This window comes from Serinus canaria, chromosome 5, assembly GCF_022539315.1.
Source record: "Serinus canaria isolate serCan28SL12 chromosome 5, serCan2020, whole genome shotgun sequence".
NCBI classification, from domain to species: domain Eukaryota; kingdom Metazoa; phylum Chordata; class Aves; order Passeriformes; family Fringillidae; genus Serinus; species Serinus canaria.
The window spans coordinates 6,233,855-6,257,830 of record NC_066319.1 but is presented as its reverse complement, the minus strand read 5'-3'; the positions used below and the strand labels follow the sequence as shown (position 1 = coordinate 6,257,830).

The following is a 23,976-nucleotide window of genomic DNA, read 5'->3' as shown; positions in this document are numbered from 1 at the left end:
ACTAGAGCTGCTTCTAGGGTTTTCCTTTTTAAAGGGTGCTTTGCCCAGTTCCAAAAAGAGCACAGTCTCTCACTTTTTGGGACACCTGTCTCCACCCCCCACCCCCCAGATTCCACCTCCTGGGGCCGAGGGGTCTCGAGAACAGAGATCATCTTCTTCTTCCCTGGAGATGGAGGGCTCCACTACCACCCTCCTCACCCATCATCTCTGTCATGCACTCCTTCACATCACATCACTGCACTCTCTTGGCTCCAAGCCATTGCCTCCCCCCTAAATGCAGTCTCTGTGTCACAGGAAAAAAAGGTTCTGTCCATGGCTGTACAAGAAAAGTCCAGTCAAAGGCTACTCCATCATCTCCTCCCACCCAAGATTCTTTTCAGCTTCTCTCATGGCCCATTTCTTCTTATCTCATCTCTATCTGGAGTTCCTTCAACTCCAGGAGGAATCAGCATTTGCAAGGTTTCCAGCATTCAAGAAAAGGGTTAAAAGTCTCAGGCTCTGCCTGTCCAGAACTCCCACGGCTGCCCTGCTGGCACCAACACCCCCCCTTCTCCTTCACTCCGACCGTGCTATCAAATTTTCAAGGTGGCACAGGCACAGACACAAGCTCTCCTTCTCTCTCTCTCCTGGGGGGGGGTGCTGCCCGATGTCTCTCAGGGTTACTCCACCCTTCGGTCTTGCAGGGGCCTTCACCTCCCTTTCTCTGCCCAAAGCCCGGCCTACCTCCTCCGGCCACATGGCTTCCCCTCCCCGGTCCCATCTCGGAGCCAGGCAGGGGAGGTCTGTAGCCAAGAGACTTTCCCCCCCGGTAGGTCACAGCTTTTAACCCCCTGTGTTCTCAGAGGCATATCTATGTCCTCAGTAGCCAAACCAAGTGCCAGTATTCAAATCTGAGCACCTATTGGTTTGACCACAGCATCCCAAAAAACTCACTTCCTCTCAAACCACGACACTCTTCAAAACAATATTTGCTTTTAGATTTTTTCTTTTATCGTCTAGAATAATCTTGAAAAAATATTTCTAATGCTGATGTTCCAATAAATATTTCCAAATAATTTCCAAAGTTTCCATTCTGTTCTATGGCAGTGGACCATAAAGAAGGTTTGTGAAGAAGGCTAAATACAAACTCTAACTCAGATGCCACCAAATCTTTACACGCAAAAGAGAAAATTTAAATGTTTTTAATGCCAGGAGTGATTGTCATGCATGGGCCCATGGAGGGCTGCACTGCAGCACAAACAAATGCCACATTTTGAGGTTCATCTCTGGCATCAGCAACTCTCAATAATGGTCAGTGTTTCTTTAAACAGTCCTGGGCATGGAGCTGTACTATACCTTCTGAGGTCAACAAAGCATTCATTGTGAGGAAACTCCTATTTCTCATTTAATTTTCCCTGAAAGGCACTTAACAACTACCTTCCACTTTTCAGCAGCACACACTCACACCAGACACCCATAGCACACTGTAAATAGGTGGTCATAACCACCAAAATTTTTCCTTTTCCTAGAATCTGTATTTCCAAGCTGCTCTTTTGTTTTCCCAAATGGGTTCTGGGAGCTGGTACCAGTCCGCTAATCTAGCACTTCATTGGCACTTCAGAGTTTCAACTTTCACTGATGCACATCCAGCAGCCTGAGAGGGTTGTAAGCCACAGGTTCCCTCTGCAGACTCTCTGAGGCAGCGGCAATTTCATATTTTCATGTGCAGAACATCAGAACTGCAGTTCTGACTGTTACATTTTGGAGCCTCTCTTGACTTTTCTGAAAGAATCCAAGTACTTCACAGAAACGAATCAGTGTTGAACATCCAGTATGACCTGCTTAGCAGTGAGGAGAGAGAAGAAACACTTTTCAAGATCCTGCAGTTGGTGGTACTTTACTGCATTCCTTTTCTGCCATAACCTGAACTGACTTCAGCCACAGTTGTGTTAAGTTTCAGTGAGAAAAACACAGATCTTAGTTAATTTTTTTTATTACTTTTTTTTGTAATGGCAATTCTATTTAGGACAGTAATGGGAAAAAAAATAAATCTATCAACTTTTGTTGTTTAATATCATTACTGGATTAAAGTTTAAATCTTGTCTCTTTTAAAAGCCATATAAAGCATCATCACCATATTATTAATTAACTTAAATAGCAAGCACCCTAAGCAATAATGGTTATGCAGCTACCTGGGGGGAAGACCAAGGAGCTTTACTGATAAAAAGCTCAGCAACACTCAAGGAATCTTCTGGATTGCCAAAGGAACACTCAAAAAATTCTGTCTATAAACATTACCAAACTTATTTCCAGGTTTTGTTTCAGCCTAATGTACTTTTGTCTGTACTGAGCTCAAGAAAAGACTACGTGTATTCTTGAGCTGCTTTAGTACACACTAAAGCAGGGGATTCTTTAAATTATCATACTGAAACCAAGAGACAGTGAGTAAAAATACCCTGCCAATGATCCGAGACTGTTCCACAGCCAGAGTTGAGACCAGACAACCCTCGGAGATGTGGAAGAGTACAGTGTCTGTCTCGTGCCCATCAGCAGAAGGAGAAGTGAAGCACAGGGTAAAAGGAAAGCAGACACAAACCATTTTTGCTAGTGGCAATTTCACAGCCTGTCCAGAAATCAATTTCAGTTCTAATAAAACATTTTCCTAGATTGGTCTGAACTATCTTCAGCAGAACCTTTGTGATAGCATTTCCTTAAAAGCCTAAAAGTTGCTATCCCCATCACTGAAAAGCCTCTTTGAAATACTTCTCCAGGGCACATCTTAGCAATTTTTAAGGCTTCTCCCAGACATGGATTCAAAACAAGCAAAGGAATCCCAATTGCCCATGAATATTTGACCAATATGTCCAATTAAATACAGCAAACAAAGTCTTAAGAGACAGGACAGCATTTCTCTAGCACTCTTTAGTTCTGCAGACTAATGAGTGACCCTAAATCAAAGTGAACATACATAGAGTTATCTTTATTTACTGCTTGAAAAGCATGATTACACATACGAGTGTGTAATAATAGTAAAATATCAGAAAATGATCACTAGGCCTAAAATGAAAGCATTCACTTCTAAATAAATAGATCTGTTTTTTCTGAAAAAAGGTCCATTTAGACAATCATGACTTTGCAGAACATTTTTATTATTCATCTCAACAAAGAGCATGTTTTTTACCCACCAGAGGAATGCAACTTTGATCTTAAAAATTAAGGACTTTTAGGGTTTTTTTTATGTGCAACTAAAGGCTAACAAGTTCAATTAAGGTTGCTGACTCAATGGTTATTGAAGGCTTGGACTTCTTTTTGAACATTGAGGCTTTCAATTGCTAACGTTTCACCCTGCAAGTACAACCAAACTTAGTAAAACGTGTCCAAAGAGAAAAAAGAATTAAGAACTCCATTGTTTACAATAAATATTCAACTTATTAACTGAATTTTACCTTAATATGCTTTAAAATACTTACTTCAGGATGACACAGCCTGTCCCAGTGGGAGGAGCTGTCCAAAACACCTGGATGCGTGTCCTCCTTCTGGGTGTGCTCTCAGTCACAGCAACAGGACAATTGCTCATGAACTGGGTTTCTTCTTCATCTATGATCTAGGGAAATGTAAGGAGAGGAACAGGAAAAAGATAAGGACCTGAATGGCCAATGCCTTCCATGTGTGTTTTGTCAGTTCGTGCTTTCTTTGAGTGGAATATTTATAATTCTCTGTGCTTAGCTCAGCACAACTTCAGTGAATTTTTGCAGAACATGCAGACTGAAATGAAGACCAAAAGTTCACAAAATAAAGACAGAAGAATAAGTCAGTTTGGGGTAAAGAGAATTCAGGTTTTTCAGAGCATCGCTACAAATAATCTTTTTTTTTTTTTTTTGTGGATCTTGATTACTGGAGGTTCCTGTAAATATTAATGAACTGGAAATCATAAAATATTCATCATTTCAGATGATTTGGATTCCATTATTTAGTCCAAACTGGAGCTATTTTTGCTTTTTTTTTATTGATTGATGGTTAACAGAAAAGTTTAAATGGTACAAGTCAAAAGCCAGAGAGGCAGTTTTGGAACTGGTGTTCCAAGGATTTTACTCAAAGGTGTCATGTCAAAATAGCTTTAACACTGCATATGTGTTTCATGGATTGCTCTTTAAGCCTTCTGTTCATCAGATCTCAAAGACATTTCATCAGGAACTAAGTTTTATCTGGGAACAGGCAATGCTCTGATATTGCAAAATTTCTCTCAAAAATGCTCAGCGGTCCTGTTTCATTTGATGAAGCCACAATTCACACAGCATTGGGTCAGCATTCAGGCAATGAATTGCAAACCATACCATTTTGAGAAAAAAAGCTGTATTTATAAATTTGTGGCAAGATTCAGCTCTGAAGGGGCTTTTTCAGAATCCTGGTTCTAACACACACACACACACACACACACAAAAACATACACTTTTACCAATTAAACTATAAAAAAGAATCAAATCATCTGGCAGCAAACATAAGATTAAACAAGTGTTTTGACAAAAAAAAAAAAAAAAAAAAAAGAAAAATCTTCTTTGCATTCTAAAAAAAGAGAAGAAATATCTTTAATTGAGCCAAATCTGCTTTTAGTGAGTGGGCATCCTCCCTATCTCACCCAAGGATACTGCCACCATTCCCAAACATTTTTAGCTAAGCCAACAAACATTTCTATATTTCTATGGCAGAATGAAGTGGTGCGGGCCCAGAGGAGTGCTGAGAAACTCTCTTTAGCTGGTCAAGAGGGCAGTGGCTAATGAGTTTTAAATTTAAAGCCATTACCATGCCTCAAGTTTTTTAACGCTTTGTGGAATCTGTGTAAGCAAACACAATGTTCACATTTGCTGGGTTTTAATTAACAGGAAGCAGTGGGAAGTGTGGGATCCAGTGGAGGCTTAAGCTGTCTGCAGAGTTTCTACTTCTGCAGGATACAATTTAATGGGTGTAAGTTGAGCACCAAGAAATCCCTGACCAACAATTCAGTTTCGGCCACCAACTGTTCTTATTTCATCTGCCTTATTCCTGCATCAGTGAAATAAATAAATAAAACTGCCTGCTCATCTCTCAGAAAGGTTGTCTCAGTTATTCAGGACCATATCAATTGACCTTTTATCCTTATCTCACAGCAATCCATTCACAATCAAAACCCAATTTTGGTGGCAGCCCTGAGAAGAAGAATGAATGATTTTATACCATCTCATACACAATGAAACACTATTGCATGTTATACAAAAGCATGGCAATTCCTATTGAAAAGGCTCTTAGGAGGTTGTCAGAATGTTCTTTAAAAGGACAGCTTTTCTAAAAAATGGAAATATTACAAATTACTGTACAAATTACACTGGCTACCTTGCCAGAAGCAAGGTATGTTTAATTCAGGTCAAAATTATGTAATTACATGTAAGTATGAATAGGATTGATCAGATGCAAGCTATTCCACAATGACCAATGAAACTTGTTCCCAGTCTGTCTGAGCTCTTGCCTGGCACATGTTCTACCAATGAATATTTCTTGAGAAGCCCAACTGAAATGAATTGGTGCTCTCCAAATACAAAACCATTATTTTATTTAACAAGACCATAAGATCATTCCTCCAACAGGCCTCATTGTAGGCCTACCCATATGCATTTTCATGTTAAATAAATTCTTATTCCAGTTGAATCCAACCTGCTTTTTCCCCGAAAGTGAATGGAATCACAAGAAACTACAAAACCAAATCAAACAACCAAAGGAAGGAGTTGTGAGTAGTTCTTACAAGCCAAATTTATTATTTGCCCGCAAAAGCAGAAACTGAAACTTGATTTTAGACAGCCATTACACTAAAGCACATCCTTGTTCCAGTTGCAGCAAATGAACACAGAATGGTTTTTGCACTTCTACTGCAGATCTAATTCCTTCAAATTACCAAGTAAAGGGTTTTCTCAAGTATTTCTATAATAAACTAATTAGAAAGTTCTGTTTGCATTTTAGAGAATGATCCTGGAAGAACAGGAAGTGGCTGAGCCCCAAGGCTACATCATGATTTCCTGTATCACTAGCCATAAAAGCAGAAGGCTTATGCAATGACTGTCTACTGGAAAACACTGAGCTTAACATCATAAGGTCTTCCAAAAAGCATTCCTTTGAAGAAAAATTGGACAGAAGCTTTCCCAGTAAAGGCTCCTGATGTTGACAGAATGAAGTACAGAACTCCTAAATCATTTGGAAAGGCTCAAATGCCAGTTGATTTTGAGATGTTTAGAGAAAGCCATTTTACCATATAAAATAAACACAAGAATTTTTAAAATTCTAGGATTTCAGATAAACTATCTCAAATATATTTGTTATAAAGATGGGGGGGTGGTTCTTTCTGTATCCGTGGAGGTCCTATTATTTATAAAAACTTTCTCTCTGAGTGATAAGAAAGGAAACCTGATTTATACTCCAGGATTACAAATGACATGATATTTTAGAGCAGTGGATTATATTATTACACTCCCATGTAGGAGAAAAGCAATAGTATCCTGGCCAACTTTGGGGGGAAAAAAGAGACATGTAATATAATCCTGATTTTTTTTCTGGCATTAAGTCAGACCACATAGGTGTGAAGGAAGGATTTGGCAGGGAAAAGGCACGCAGATTAAAACGCAGCATTTGCAAAATTACAGCTTCTAAACCGCAGGTTATCTCTAATGGGAAGCCTTACACTTTCAAGAATGGGCCAGCAAATTACCCACATGTTGGAGAAAAATTACAGGAAAATAAAAAAAAAGGACACAGCTAAAAGTTCACAAGATAAGCATCTTTATGGGCAGATTTCTTCCTTGGAGGAGCTAATATGAATGTTGCAAAACTGTCCTCTCCTTGAGGAAACTTTCCAATTATAAAAAAGAACACTGGGTCTATGTAACAGCAATAATATTTGGCCTTAAGGGATTAATCTAGAACAGCGCTTATTATACGGAACGTAAAATTAATTATGTACAAAGTCAGTTTAAAAACCTTACCTCAAAGATATGCTTCACACAACCACATTTCTGACTAAAGGACACAGCATTTGTCTCAGAGTCTGTGCTCAGAACCAGAAGAATCAGAAATGGGATGTTTTATGCAGTGTCAGTAGCAAGTCTTGGTACAGACCGGGGTTCAAGGTTGTACAGAACCCCTTAGCACTGCTGGGCGCTCTGGCCATCCTTAGCAATGCATCACAAGGCTGAGGCTGCATGAGAAAGATTAGGGCTAGGATTTGATAAAGGTTAGGGTCTGATAAGGTTTAGGGTTACTCTGAAGCACTGTGAAAAGTGCAGATTTATTGAAGGAAGGCAGTGCAAAAATACACCTGTAGATTATCACTGTGTTCTGATAACTTCTAGCACAAACTTAACATAGGTCTCACACAAAGTTGCCAGAAATTGATCAGAAATCAATTTTAGTTCTGTAATCATTAACTGAGGAAAAATATTTTTGCTATCAAGAATCTGCAGTGTTTTGCTCTGCAGCCCAAACAAACCTGAGGTCTTTTATTCCTGCAGGGCAGGCAGGGTCTGCAGGGCTGCTGCAGGGTCTGTTTCAAGGTGTAACTCAAACAAAACGAGAAATAAAGCCGCTCAGGGTGACAGGAGCCTGAAGGGCAGTAAAGATGCAGCACTACACACCACCAGCTTTCATACCAAACAGCTTCTCCTGCCCAAGCCTAGCTATGGGAAGCTTAACAAAAAATAGCTATTTCTTCTTTCCTTAGTATGTATGAAAAGAGTAAAGAGATTATGTGTATTGCTAGAAACAGATGACAGTAGCTTGACAGGATTTAGTAAATGTATAATGTCATACTGCATATTTTTCTTTCTTCAGAACCAGTCTTAGTTAACTTAAAGCTCTAACGTGCTGAATTATAAAGCTTGCACTGAAGACTTACGCTTCTAAAGTTAAAATGGCCAATTAAGTTGATGCTGTCAGTAAAACTCAAGAGATGAATGAGCACAGACTTTTGTGATTTGAGGCAGTTTTCATCTAACTAGTCACTTAGAAGGGGCTGAAGGTCGAAAGTGACATCTCTGTGAAAACAGTTTGGTAAATTGACTTTATCAGACTCATTACTGGGGAGAGGGGTTGGTAGATAATCCAGCTTTTCCCAGATAACATTATTTTTATCATCTCTAACAGAAAAACTTTACCAGGCACAGAAAGCTGTCATTGTTCTCATAGCTATAAACCACATTCGGTTCTATCAGTAATTTACTTTAAGCAATTATTGCAACTAAGGAAAATTCTTTCATTTCATATTTAAAAAGCAATTTGCAAACACTAATTTCCAGCAGGAGAAAGACAAAATCTTTACAAATTCTACCATCTTTTGAAATCCCTTCAAATATTCTAACTTAGCACATCCAGTACTCTCCATCAACACTCACCAGAAACTGGGTATTATTTTGAACATTGCACTTGATTTTCACGCCTTGGCACACAAAGACTCACAGTGACCCAGCTGGCTCTTGCCAAAGAGAGTACCCTGGCATCAGAGCATACAAATTACTCACAGCCCCAGGGCCACCAGCACCAGGAAATTGTGCAAAGGAACTCTGTGTGATGTTTTGTACAAAAGCAACGAGTCACTGTGCCTTGCATGGCAAATGGCTTAATTTCATTTTCACTGCCTGGTGTCCACTCTACACAGCAGATTTAGAGTATTTAAAATTATATGTATGGATTCTGGGAAAGATTGAAAATTTTAGCTCAAAGAAACAGGACTTTTCGCCCACTTTGATGTACAATTTAATCAAGTTAGACCTAAATCTACAGTAAATTTACTGAGGTCAGACTTTGTGCTGACCAATTCAAATACATTCATTTGTGGGTTACAGGTTTTTCATTTTATTCAGGCATTAGCTAAAGAAATGGATTTGCTTTTCTATGAAATGAGAGGGGTTTTATGGTCTAAGCACAGTTTAAATTAGGAAGCATGAAATAGCAGATGAAAAAAGAGTAAATTTTATGATTGTAAAATGGAAATTAAGATATTTTACTTCAAAAACTCTGTTCCAAGATTTAGGAAGCAGAGCTGTCCTACTGCAGCCTTAAAACAGTCACAACCACTGAGGATGATGGGGACACAGAGGAAGGCTGTGCAGTGACGACCCTTAGCAGCCCCTTGGGAACAGAGTCAGCATTAGTCCTCTGGCCAACCCAAAACAGCAACTATGGAGAATTAAATCCAATATTGGAAAAAAAAAAAAAAAAAAAAAAGAAAAAAAACTATGGAGCACTGCCACTTAGGGCTCTCATGGATTTCTTATTTCTGTCTCCCACATAATGGAGAGATCAGAGTGTCAACAGCCCTTCCAAGATGACAAAACTAACACACTCACTTCAGATAAGAGTTATAACTACAAGAAACCCCCAACAAAGATCCATGCAGGCTTCTCTGTGTGGAATACTTCCACAGAGACATTTTTAATGCTCAGTGTTCTGTTGTCAAACTATTTCAGTGTGAACATTATTTATTTGGCAAAAAATAGCCACTACTCCAATCTGGTAAAAAAATAGACTTTGATAGATGATGTCTCAAGCGCTTTAGCCTGGGAGAAACATTGCTTGCTGAAGGGGATACTGTATAGAAATCAACAATTTTTAGATAAAAATCACTTGAAAGAAGTAAAAGTTTAAGGATTTTGTGTATTTCTTGTTCAGTCTGTACAGTTAGGAGGCTTCACTCATAATACACACATTTTTCTGCAAAGTGAGAAAACTGTTGTTAAATCCTAAATGTTTTTCCCACCACTATATCCAGATATTTGTAACGCAATCAGCTACCTCACATTAAAGAGAGACTTCTAATCTGATTTTCTAGACAGATAAAAAAGCGTTGGGAAGTTGTTTAAAGAACAAAATGCTTTTGCAGCCTCATAAAAGAAAGTGATATAAAGCAAGGCAATGTGCACACAACCCTGGACTGGAAGTGAGACGTGAGTTGGACTGTTGAGCAACCCTTCCCAAACCACGCCAGTGTAGTGAAGCAGGGATGCAGACACTGAGCTCCTTTTTTCAAACCAATATATTAAATGTCCTATGATAACTTACTTATGATCCCTAACAGCTTGTCACACCTCCAGTTGTTCTCAGGCTTCATAAACAGGATTTCTTTACGAAGAGATTAAACCTGAGATTCCAGACCTTCAGTCTCTTCTGTGATGTGCCAATTCCTCAAATTAAATGGAAAAGTAGCTTAGAGAGTCAACTAGACTTTAAGCCAGGGAAGTCCATAGAAGAAATAAAGTTGGAGTGGCCCCCTGTGTACCAAGCCTTTGTCTTGCTTTCATGGAAAGAACAGCCAAATTCTATCAAAGATCGCCCAGCTCAGTGCATTGATGCTCACAGAAGCCAGGAAGCAGCGCAAAAACAAATCTGGCAGAGCTGCTGCAGTTTGAGGACCACATCTTCTACACCAGAGTCCTTTTTCAGTGTCTCCAGGGATTGTGGCATGATAAATTTAAAAGGAAATTTAAAAGTACAAAAAAAAAAAAAAAAAAAAAAAAAAAAAAAGACACATAGTTTGTAAAGAATTTGTTTATATTTTCATTTGGCTGCATAGTGGGATCCGAAGACAAAACTTATTTAGTTATTTCTCTTATATATCCTGTAAAAAGCTGAGACTTGCTATTAGAGTGTGCTCTGGGACCAGCACTGAAGACTCTGCTTGTGAGATAGAAGGTGTAAGTTCACAAATCCATTCTGAATTGGGCTGTTCACTGTCAGTGGAAAGTTTTACACAATGAGGAGCCTTCAGCCAGCCTCTTTTCTGAACTGTTCTACTTCACATAGGTGCTGAACCAAGGGGAAACAATGCCTTGGCACTCAGCTAATGGAAAGCACTGATGTGTCTTTAACTCTCTGCTCTGTTTATTTTGATGACTTTCCCCCCAGGTTACAGAGCCAGCGTCGTCCCTGCTGGTCTAGTGAAGTGTTTTACACTCATTTTACAGAGCAGATGCAAGCAACAAAAGAGGCTGAGTGAAATTTGTCCTGAAGGAGACTGGTGCTGTGTGGAGAAGCATGTTTTAGGGTACAAACCTCTCTGGTGGAATCTGTGTTCTAATGGCTCAGACACCTGAACCTTCTCCTCCCCATCCAAGTATAAATCCTTTTTCTATTCATGATGCATGTCTCCTTCAACCTGGAAATTTTATCTGGATGACAAGTTTTCCCACCCCCAAAAAATTGTGAAAATCAATAAAATCCATTAAAAAGGTTAATATTTGGCTGTTTTTTCCTCTGGAGACAAGAGACCAAAATGTTTCCCCAAAATATTAAGAATTCCTTCTAGCATTGGCTTGCTAGTCCAGGACTGCAATTGCATCAGTTCTAGGAGTGCTAACACAGAACTTTTTTTAAATGTTCAATCAAAAACAAATAAGAGAACTCCTTTTTGCATTTATTTCTGATCACCCTTGTTTGAAAAGGGACCAAATAGGGCTCTGAGCTTCCTCCCCAGACTTGGCCTTCTGTGTTGTCTTGAACCAGGGCACATACACTTAAACCAAACTCTAGTAATGCATAAAGCACGTTTCAAACACATTTTCCAAATCCACATGGTGAAGAATTCATTCAGATTCTGTCAATCTCAGCAAAAACCAAAGATTTATAAATGTGGACCTAAATCAACTTCCAGGCCTTATGCTAAGCATTCAGTTTAAAGCCATTAAAAAGTTTGATGCAGAGTGCTCAGTATCTGGCACAACTAATTCAGGATCAAGAAGAATTATGTTTATGGACATGTGTGTGGAAAGCTGAAGGACTCCTTAATTGCTGTGAGTAAAATTCAGCATTTTAATTTTTGCTGAATGCAAATTAAAACCTTGTCAGCACATTCTTAATTCATCAAAACAATGTGAAACTTTTCATACCAGTACCAGGATTTTACTCAATTTCTGAAGTGACTGTCATTATCTGCCTGAGCCCACATCTCTTTGCTCCTGTCAATGCACAGAATTTTTTGCACAAAAATGCCATTGACGAATGCTTGAAGGAATGTGCCTCCACTGTGACTAATAAATATTTCATACTTACTAATTATATTCATACTAATATTTCATACCCACTAATGTAAGGACCTCCAGTCACCATTCAAGGCCAGTCAATAACATATTTTTAATTCAGTGGTTCAGAACTTCTGTTCACCCTGAAAATAAGCTTCAAGCACTCAAACAGTTAAAAAATTTAAGTAAGGAAAAAAAAGTACGCTCTCACGTTCATAATGCAACAATACTTGAGAGAAGGCATGATCCAATCCTAAATCCACCATTCTTATTATCAGTTCTAGAAAGCTTGGCTATGGGAAGTCAAGGAAACGTGACCTTCCTATCAGAACAAAGCACATGGGCTGGAGAGAATCGTTAGTGACTAATTACTGCAGTACAGCAGTTTCATAAAGTTGGTGTTAAATGATACTGATGAGGTGTCTCTGCCATTTGAAATTAATTACACTCTTATCCTTTGATAGGATTATCTTTCTTGTATTGTTGGATGTTACCAACATCTCTAGCCCCATAATGAGCAATGCATGAGTAATGTGGGTGCCAGAGAAATATTTTCTGTGGACTCACACAGAAGAAGACATGGATCTTATCTTTTGCTCACACTGTCATTTCTCATTTACATTTCTGTGGCAAGGAAATCCAAGCTTGTTGTCAATTCAATTTAAAAATCGAGAGCTGCCATTTTTATTTCAGGAACAAAATCCCAGATAAGAATGCAGTTGCAACACCAGTTGATCAAAGAAAAAGGAATATTAAATTTAAGGAGGCATGTAAAAGATCTGATAAGGAAGAAATTTTATAGTGGCTGGTCAAACAACATATATAGCTTGAGCACTCTAGGCATCTTTCTGTGTATCAGGTGCTCCCTTCCCTGCAGAGGGATGATAAGGGACTGCTTTCTTCCCCAGCCATTCTCTCTATGCCATTTTTTTAAAGCATTAATTGCCAGCCAAAGGAGCCTTTTCTAATTAGGACTTTGTGGAGTAAAAAATGCAACATGGGCTTAAGGGTAGAGGGGGCTTCTCTACTAAAATAATCAATACATTATTATCAATACATAATATAATCAATAAAATATTATTGTAGAGATGGCACTTCTCTGCAATACAGTGTGACAAGAGGCAGGAAAGTACAAAGGAATTGCCTCTTCTGCTCTTAGGAACGCCAGAATTGATGAAGGTCATTTGAAATACATAGTAAAATGTGAGTCTGCACATTTCAGCATTTCTCAGTCTCTTAGTTTGTTCAGGCTTTTCATTTAACCTTCATTGTAGAAAATATTACACAACTCAGCACTATGACTGTGGTGCCAAGAATAGCTACCTCGCTTGGAGCTCCTGGCTTAAGAAGGGATTTAAGGATTACAGAAAATACATACTTTCAATAGCATTATTGTCCTGCTCAGTGTTGGAGCTTTAAAGCATCAGCAGCTCTGGCACATGTACTTTTCATGCTCCTCCTGAGTGTCTCAGTGCCAAAATATACAAAATATACATCCCAACCCAGCTCAAGCCCACGCCACACAAATTCTCACGGCTTTTGGATGACTGTGTACAGAACATAATCTACTTCTGAGAGACTTAATCCAGTACTAAAACCACATTTACAGCAGAAATTCCAGTGATCTGGAACTACAGGCTTCATACAGATAAACTTAAGAAGGCATTTGCCTCCTTAAAAAAGCTCTCAAATCCTTTGCTGAACAATTTGCACCCACTGCTGGGTCAGGGATGCTGCTGGTGCGGAAGAGCTGCAGGAAGTCAGGAGAGGCTTCTGGCAGATCTGACAGGAGCTGTGAGCAATTGTAAAGCCACCACACTTTTTTTGTGCATGTGAATGTGTGCCTGAACACCAGACACATTCAAGAAAGAATAATCCAGGCTCTGGCTCCTCATTCTTTTGATATGCTGATGAATGTAATGCACAGTTTCTCCAATTCCTCCCTCCCTTAGAGGGCATCACAGATTATATCCTCTACCGACCATCAATTCCCCAGCCTGTCACTTTATAAAGCCAAATTTCTTGTTACCTTGAGCACCCTTCCAGCAAATTAAACCTTCAGGCCATGAATTTCCAAGAAATCAAAAAGTTCTGCTTTCTCCCTTCCAGAATGAGAGGATTCTGATTCAGAAAGACGCATTGCATTCAGACAATATTAAAGCCATATTTGGCAAAAAGGAGACTCTTGTGGGCAGAACAGATCTTTTTCAAGAGTTTGGTAAGCTCTCCTCAAATGCTGTCTGAAGTCCAAGTCTGTTAAACGCTGAGACTAAAAATTAAAACATGGTTTAGACACTTTTTCGATCAGTGTCTTGCACTAAGTGTTCATTATGGGAACCTAACAGTGATGAGCAATAGAAAAGTAACTAAAAGCTTCAGTGGTTGCATGAGTCTGTGTGTGAGGCTGTGTGTCAGTGGTTTTGTTCACTTTTGGGGCTTTTTTTTTTTCTGAAGAGGTTTTCTATTGTCTTGAATACAGCAATGTATTTCCCCATGATATATTATTTTCCCCATTTCTAGAGGAAATAATCATGCAAAAAGGGATTCTGAAAAAAAAAATTGAATAATAAAGAAGTTTGGTAAAGGTTTCTAATAAAATTCTTAATGTCTCTGCAAATTGAACTATTCTAAAAATAGAGCTGTAAAATGAAATGGCAGTGTCTCAAATTCTACTTATACACAGATCAACACTGTAATAACTGAGCTAATCTCAGGGCCACACACTGAATGTTCACTTACTGGTATTTCTATATTACACATGGGCCATGAATTTTGTCAAGAGCTTGGCATAAAACAATTTTTTAAAACCAAATAATAAAAGGCAGTGATTTTGTTAAATCTGCTTCTGACATTTTTTACATGTTCTAAATTAATTTCCAAGACAGGCAGCATAAAGGGCAGCTGATTACTGAACCTTCAGAGGAACCTTATATAAAAGCATTAGACTGAGTTTTTAGCTGCTGCTGCTTTGGCACATTTTGTTTTGAAATAACAGTTTTCTTTTTATGTGTCAATTTTGTGGCTGTCGGTAGCCTTCCCAATTAAAAAATTGTACCTTCATCTTACCATACATACGGCAACAACAACAACAAAAAATTTAGAAAAAAACACAGATTTCACCACCTCAATCTCAAAGGGATTTAATTCTGATGATTATGTTTTTTCCAGATTATAAAGTTGTTCTCTTTGAAATTTCATTAGGATGAGTAGAAATTCTATCTATGTAATTACAGAACGAGAGGGTGGTAAATAAATTTTCTCTTGGGGGTCCCTTGCAACTCAGCATTTTCTATGATTCTAATAAAAAAAAATTCACAGTGATAATAATCAATCAGTTGAACAGCCTCCGCAAAAACGTGGTAGACTCTCCATCTCTGGAAGTTTTCAAGAAGTGGCTGGACAAGGGTCAAAAAATGAATGGCTGGATCAGATGCTCTTTCACGGTCCCTTCCAACCTACACTGCTCCATGATTTTATGAAGTAGGCATTCAATGAATTTCTGCTCTCATTTTTTATATGCATTACAAATTGCATCTTTGCAGTTCCTTGCCTTTTTTTCCTGCACTTGATCTGCTACAGGTAGTTCTTCCAACCTGGAACAAAACTTCTTTCAGCAAGATGACTTTATTTTCTCACTGTGCTTCTCTCCAAAACACTTACACAGTGTAGCACCAAATATGAGCCCAGACAAAACCACTTTCTCAAAGAGCTAAGTGTTGGTGTGTAGGAATATAAACAGCTGTCCCTTTCTTCTTGACTCCCATGTGAGGATCTGAAGTGTGTAACTGTGAAAGTTTTTATCTGAGAATTTCAGATAAAATGAGGGGCAGAAACAATCTAACCCATCTATCTAAGCATCTGCAGCACATGAGCATGGAAGAGTGAGAAATAACTCATATTTTCATGGCAGAACCTGAATATTGCCCTGCAGGTCAGCTCTAACTCATGAGGAGTCTCAAGCCATCTCTCACTCCTAAAGCTGAATTTTGTTGATGCAGGAAATGTGTCTCAGGTGTTAGGGATAATCAATCACACCAGTGTTTGTTCAGAAGCATTTGATAGTTTCAATAATATTCTGAATTATTCCCAATAAATTTCTTTAAAAAGCTGTATAAAGCTCAAAATCAGCACCCTAGATCTGTTCTTTTTCTGTGTTTTTCCATCTTTTGGAGACTAATGATACACACTTTACACAGGTACTTGAGACAATAATTCTATAAGGAATGCAACTGTAAAACAACTTGAGCAAAAAGAATAAAAACAAAACCTGGTTCTGAAAGAGAAAACCAGCTCCTGTGATGGTTCAACCACATGTAAAATAAAAATTAATTTGCAGGAGATACCAACCCTTGATAAATGACAGCTAATCTCTAGAATATGAAATAATTAGAGAAGTATTAAAATTAAACGTGAGGAATCATATTTAATAGATGAGATTCTTATTTTCACTTTAAAAAAACCCCAAAAAACAATACTTCCATGTTATACAGAGCACAGTAGGCATTACACCATCCAGTTTAGTGATCCAAAATACATGTAAATGTTGCTGTTTCTGATTCTGTGCCAAGCAACAGGAAGAACTAAAACATGGTATGAATCCAAACACATTTATTTGTTTAAGTGACTAAGCCTGCTAAGAGTGCTAAGAGAGTACTTGGAGGGGTTTCATCACTTTAATCCTGTAGCAGGAAATATTTGCTTATCTTTTTGATACCTACCAGGACAACAGCTATTATTACTGGAATTGTTTTTATGGTTCCTACAAAATATAGAAAATTAGACTGTGCTCCCCTATTTTAAAATCTCTATATTATATTTCACATTCATGATTGGAAGGTCACATTTAACAAACATTTGTTATTTAAGGCATGGACAGTATTTATATGCAAGGAAATGGATGATTATTGAAACATTCCTGACTTGGGAGGTGAACACTGCATGTGAAGAGCAGAACCCCTGAAGTTTAGTCATGCCTCAAAAGTGATATGTAATCTTGAGCAAGTTCCTTCAATGCTTAATCTACTGCAAAATGCATATCATAAATTCACATTCCAGGAAAAAATATTTATGGAAGTTAATTCATGTTAAAAACTTCGGAATCTTAATCAGAAAGATAATATAAAATAATATTTGAGAGCTGTATTTTATCCATAAATGTGCAAATGTGGAGCACTGACAAGGGAGAATAATTAGGACAAGACTAAGTAAATTTAACTGGGAAAACATTTAGCTAGGATTTCTCAAAATTCAAGAGAATTTCTTAAGTATCTTAATGAGCTTAGCATTTTATCTTGCCTTTACATGTTCATCATGTTTTTATTCCTGCAGTACTCCTTTCCATATTTATCCAAGTTTAGCTTATTAGGCTCAGGCCAAGTTTTTAGAGGACATGATGTGTATAGATGTAAAAACATGACCAGAAATGGTGAAACTCCAGGACCAGCTGTTCCACAGGTTTTATCAGGTTTGCTCCTCCCAAGAGGAAATCCCACATCTCTCTCCTAGTCAGCAGAGAGAGGGCAAATGGGTTCAGAAGCCTAAGAACATACTGCCATGTACACAATGTTCTTCCTGCAAAAGCTGCCAGTGGAATAACATCTACACCACACACAAAGCTAGCTGTTCAGAACATGGGTTTAATTCATTTTGCAAGTAATGTAATCAGTGAAACATCAGATGAAATAAAGGGGAAAAAATAGACAAATAGAGAGTTTTGAGAAGCTACCATATGTGTCTTTTTCATCTTTTGGGGAAATCTTACACAATGTCTAAGAAATGATTGTTTGGACGCATTGTATTGAAGCTAAGGCCATTATATAAGGCCAGTGTCTATATCATAACCCAATTCTAATTCATAGAAGCACTTTGTACAATCTTTATGGACACCAAAACTGGGTTACTGAAAGATTCCAAAGGAAGCCAAGAAACTTTGCACAGTCAAAAACCCCACTGCAGCTAATACAGAAAACATTTATGATTATCTTAATCTGGGATTTATCACAATTTATCACATTTATCACAATGTGTGGGCAGTTTTGCTTAACATGAAGGATTAGTGAGGGGGTGGTGATTTACTGACTGGAGGTTTTTCATTAACTCCTCCATGTGGGATTCCCACAGTAGCATGTAAAGAGAAGCCAGACCAAAAAGAACAGCAATAAGAGGCAAACTGCTGCCTTAGCAAGCATTTAAAATACCTCCCTGAAGCTTCCAGAAGGCATTCCTCATGAAATGGTAGAAAATAGGGGGTTCATTTTCCTAGGAAAGTACCTATTGCTCAAGAGAGAGTGTAGTGAAAAGCATTTTTCCATTTTCATTATTTGTTTGCTACTTTATGTCCCCTCTCTCCTCTTCTCTGTCTTCTTCCTATTTAAAAGCAGTCTGTTAGCTAAAGTAAGTTTGTGACAAATATGCTAAAGAGAGCAATAGCAGGTATAATTAGGTCTCTCATAAAAGCAGAGTCAACTTTACTCATCCAGCTGAAATTAGGAGGAATAAAGAAAAAAAAAAGAAAAAAAAAAGAAAAAAAAAAGAGAGTAAATGGTTGTAGGAGAACAAAACCCTGATGTGTGCCTGACAAATAATGAATAAACACTGATAATGCCCTAAGGAACCTCTGTGATACCACTGACTGTATCAAGATATACAATCATTACAGTTATAGAACACTAAGCACCAAAGCTACCTCTTCCATACTCATTCTTTAAATGTTTCTTTGGAAAAGAAAAGCAGGTTAAATGAACTGTGCCCACCCATAAGGAGAAATAAAAGAGGCAAGAGCAGCAATAGTTCCTCAATTCATAGATGAGAATAATTGGAGCCCAGTTCAATCTATGAAGTAAACTGAAGCAGGATGAAGGCTTTTCAATTTATACCTACAGCCTACATATTAGTGAGCAGTCTGGTAGGATGAGCTTAGGAGGGATTACATAATAACCCTACCCGCAGCAACAATGCAGGGAACAGAGAACAAAATGGTAGCTCTACACCAGCAGGGAATTTCCCTTCCTAATTACTGACTACTCTGAAAAGCATTCTCAAGAGCCAAACATCAGCTTTTGTGCAACTGGATTGGGAATTTCTTCATTATTCTTCATTTATTCTTGTCCCAAAATTAATTTCAATGGTGTTTTAAGAATCAAAAGTAACTATGCATTAAAAATACAAAGTATCTTCTGGCAAATATTGCTTGAGAATTTGTTTGGTAAAATAATTTATTTATGTGCCAAAAGTTCAACAGATTCCCAATAATTATGGCTTGTGTAAATATCTTGCCTATATCAGTATTCATTAAGTAGTCACTTGCCTATAGCCATTGAAACCAAAAGTACCTAATCCAGAAAATTCTGGTTTTGCAGCACATGTTATGTACATTCACATACTGCCTTTTATGCAACCATAAGAAAAGTGAAACTGAATACATGACTTTCAGTTTTTCTCACAAGTGAAAAAGGAGACAAAACAGAGAAGAAGGGGGATGGTTTGAGATAAATAAGCAAAAAAAAAAAAAAATACAACCCTCTTCTGAGGAACACAGTTATTCACAAGAAAGTTTTCTTGTCCCCTTTCAATGATTGTTTGTTTGTAGATTTCCACTTTGGGTAACTCCCAATAACAGGTTCTTCCAGAGGCACAACTACTTGGAGTAGGAGTCAAGAATCATTTCAGAAAGCAGAACTACATAACTATAGTGGCAAGTGGTATGTCACTGTCATATTTTCTGAAAAATCCCTTTGCCAGGATTTCTTCTCCTGGGAAAATGAGAAGCCTCAGAGAAAAAACAATATTATCTCATTTGCTTCTCCCTGTTTTGCTGCTTTGGAATGTGGCTGGAGATTGTTCACCAACAGTTGCATGTTTGATTGGTTCCATGTAAATTGTTTTTAATGACCAGTCGCCATCAGCTGTGTTGGACCCTGAGGAGTCAGTCACGAGCTTTCATTTTCATTCTTGTTAAGCCTTCTCTCTGTATCTTTTCTCTTTCTTTAGTATAGTTTTAGCATAGCACAGCATAACATCATACCACATACCACATAACATAACACATAACATAATATGATATGCATAATATAGCATAATATAATAGCATAATATTGCATAATATAATATAATATGATATAATATAATATGATATGATATAATCTAATATCATATCATATCATATCAGCCTTCTGAGAACACAGAGTCAGACTCATCTCTTCACCTCATCCTGGGGACCCTCACAAACTCAACAGTGGTGCATTATTTCTAAAAAAAACCTTGAATATTTAGAGCTTGATTAGTAAGTCAAGCTCCTGTAAGTCAGTTCTGATGGAATGAGAACATCCAGACCATGGCTTGAGAAAGAGGCTGGCTCAGAAGGGTCCATGCTGAGGCCATTTCTGCTCATGGCTGATTCCCTGCTAGGGACACAAAAATGAGAGACTGAGGAAAGCACCTGGCTCAACCAGTTTAGAAGGCAAGCCTTGTGTTGAGGGAGGTCAGAGCAAAAGGAGCAAAGGAGGAAGGCAGAGACAACTTTTATCTCCTGCTTGGAGTGAAAGCCAGATCTCCTGGCTTCATCAGCTGATTAAGGTGTCGGTCCTACACGGGCAGCAGGGCTGTCAGAGCAAAATTCTCATCTCCCCAGGTGAGAAAGCATCCATGAAAGCATGGGTCTTCGAGCAGCAAATGCTATAGCCAGGAAACTCTCTCAGAGGGGAATAGGCTGGGATCAGTGATCAGAGAGGAAAGGTCACAGAATCACAGAATGTGTTGACATGGAAGGGATCCACAAGGATCATTGAGTCCAGCCCCTGGCCCTGCACAAGACCATCCCTAAGAGTCCCGCCATGTGCCCAAGAGCATTGTCCAAATGCTTCCTCAACTCTTTGCTCTAAGGGAAGGGCACCTCATTCAGGTGATAATTAAGCAGAGGTTGGTTGAGGTGGACAGCAAAGATTGAAGGAAATCAGGATGGGGGATAACAGACCAGGAGAAATTATGAATTTGGTCTGTATGTCCAAAGAGAACATTTTGTGTCAGCACTTTCAGCTAGAGTTATTCCTACAATCCCAGACTTCACGGAGATGAGCAAGATCCCTTCACCTTGAAGTGGTCCAGCATTGGGCTAGATGAGACAAGCTCTGCAAAAGTGTGAAAGAAAAAGCAGCATTATGTGGATTTTTTGGTCTGGGACTACAAATAGCCTCAACCCGGTCAGGGGAAAAAAAAAACTTCTTAAAGCTACAGCTTTACTGCACAGTTTTGTGAGAAAACAGATCTAAGAAAAACAAACCGTCCTGATAAGAAACACGTCTGCAAAGTCTCTTGAGTAAAGACTAGCACTGGAGCAAAACATCTGATGAGATTAGGATGAGAGGACATATTTCTCAGCTGTGTGAGCCCCTGCACATCATTCTGAGGACACCATTAGAGATTTCCATTCATCCCTGCACAAAGTGAGATGACCAAAACCATCTCTGAAGCTATGTGAAGACAAACAACGAAAAGGTAAACATGTTGAATGTGCCAGAATCCAAGGATATGCCTGTTTCCTGGGCAGGTCTTACATCATTCTGAGGCAGGATAAATAAATGCTCAGTGATCAGATGAGTAACGAGACTAGGTTGTTAGGTCATGAGAGAGAGCCATCACAGCAAAGACAAGAATCAATTACAACTGCTCAGGGAAGCAGTGGAGGCTGAAACAATATCCTTGGCAAACACTGAGAGGTCACTACCATCATTAGAAAGGGAAGAGCTGAGAAGGAGGACTCTCAGGGCAGTCCACAGCTAGGTCTGAGCAGGCTGCAAGTGCAGTCTGGAATAATGGCAGCTAAAAATATTGTCACTTGAATAATGCAAAAGTGCCTTCTGAATTCAGGGAGCAGTTCTCAAGACAACAGCCATAGCGAGCAGTACTTTTAGTCTAGCAGCAATTAATTCAGCAGTGAGCTGCAGTGAGAACTGACCATGAAGCCTGGAGGTTGGATTTTCCTACAGCAGCCACTCCTAAAGGAGTCAGGTAGGTGAACTCCTGAATTTAAAACAGCCACTCTGCTTATAAGTCACCAAAACCCCTCAACACAGTGGAGAGGGGAAAAAAAGAAAAAAAACCAAAACAAAGCAAACCACACAAACAAAAAAAAGAAGGACCACAATTTTAATTTAACTGGGAGACTTTCTACTGGCATCTGTGTACCTTCAGAAGTCCAGAGGACTGACAATAGGATTTTCTTATAGTCCATATAACCTGGAGAAACTGTCAAGCTGAGCGTCAGCCTTTATCATCGCTTTCATTCACCCTCCTCCCCTCTATCTCCACTATCCCAGTTCACAGGATGGGAAGAGAAAACACATCATGAGAAAAGACTCTCAGGCACAGGCAGAATTCCACATGTTCATAGTCTGTCATTGCAGTCTGGAAGCTGACAGTGCTTGCTTGGAGAGAAGTGGAGGAATGAACCCATTTTCCCAGAATAACCCTTCCTTTTAAAGCCTGGTGTCATTCTGGGGGTAGCACATATGTCCAGATCCATACTGTCAGGGTGAGGATTACAGGCAGTGATAGCTCAGACAGCCCAGCCAGCAGGGAATGCCTGATAAATGCTCTCTAACCTGATGCAAAGTGGAAGTGCAAAGAACACTTGCTCTGAGGTCCCATTGATTGGAAGTGACATGCTGAAGGTCTCAGCAGAAAGGCAGACTACATCAGAAGTAATTCTTGTGGCATTTCAGGAGGGGGAAAGGAGCTGAGAGATAAGTGTGCTGATGTCTCTGAGCAGAGAAACAATCCAGTGGAATTGATGGCTGCCTTGGATGAAACCAGTGAATTATGGGTGACAAAAAGGGAAATCTAGGAGGGAAACATAATGGCAACATTATAAATGAAGAAAGAGCTGATGAGTAGATGTTCCAATGAACCTGGAGCCTACATACATCTGGAGCTATAACCCATGACAGCTGCAATATGGCACTTGTAAAGCATCTGATTGTTGCCAGAGGGGTTAAATGTCTTTACTAAAATTTCACATGGCCCAGATGCCACCATCTGAAGAAAGATTATCTTAGAGGGGAATAACAATGAGTTAGGCAGTTTAAATGGGCTGGAAATAAATGGATATTTGAAGTAAATCCCCTTAGAGTCACTGAGACAGATATGTCCACTTTAACACTGCCCAGGGAAGAACACACAGCTCTTACTGATTGACACAACAGAGTTGGAGGGATCCAGACTTTGTCTTGGGATGAGACAATTGCAAATGCAAAACTGGCCTCTAGACTGGAAGCAAGACCTGAACAGAGAACCCTCTTCGGGCATCAAATAATCCCAAACCCTTAGAGGCCCAGAATGGGATTCTGAATACTGATGTGTCTGAGGAACAGATTGGGATCTCCAAGGCAGAAGGCAACAGTGCTTCCTCTCTTGAGGATTGATTTGTTAAGTGTCAGTACAAAATTCTAGGAAACAATTATTTAATGAGTCTTTTTAGAAGCCTCTTAGAATCAGGAAGTCTTGCAGTTTAATGCTAATCCAAATAACAGAATAAACTAACAGATATTTTTCTTGTACAGGGGATTTAATTAAACAATTTGGATATTTTACCATAACGTAGTCTGGCTCTGCTGCATTGGCAGTGTGCAAAAAAAGGGGAGAAGTTACACTTGAGATAATCCAGCTCTGATAAGCTTTGGATCTGAAGAGGATCCTGGAGTTTCAGCTAACCAATCTCAAAAAGCATGCTTCCTGGTTTTGGTTTTACTGTTTTTAGAGGGTTTCTTTCGTTTGTGTTTTGGCTGGTATTTTTCCAAACCAGAACTTGAATCATCACAAATTAAAGATTTGATTAGGCATAACCCTTTCCAAAAAACACAAGCTCTTACTTATGTAACATAATCATCATTTGAAGTCATTCCCAAGTAAAAGCATTTCCCCAGCAGACCAAAAAAAAAAAAAAAAATTAAAAAAATAAAGGAAAGAGAAAAAA

At 38.8% G+C, this 23,976-nt stretch overlaps 1 protein-coding gene across 1 annotated transcript in view; it reads right to left on the bottom strand.

Moving 5' to 3' along the window:
• The window catches only part of SPON1 (spondin 1), a 203,503-nt gene that overhangs the window by 164,946 nt on the left and 14,581 nt on the right, over positions 1-23,976 (bottom strand). The window contains exon 3 of the mRNA XM_009097061.4: positions 3,450-3,583. Within this exon, the coding sequence (XP_009095309.1) occupies positions 3,450-3,583 (134 nt within the window). The remainder of the gene's footprint in view (positions 1-3,449; positions 3,584-23,976) is intronic.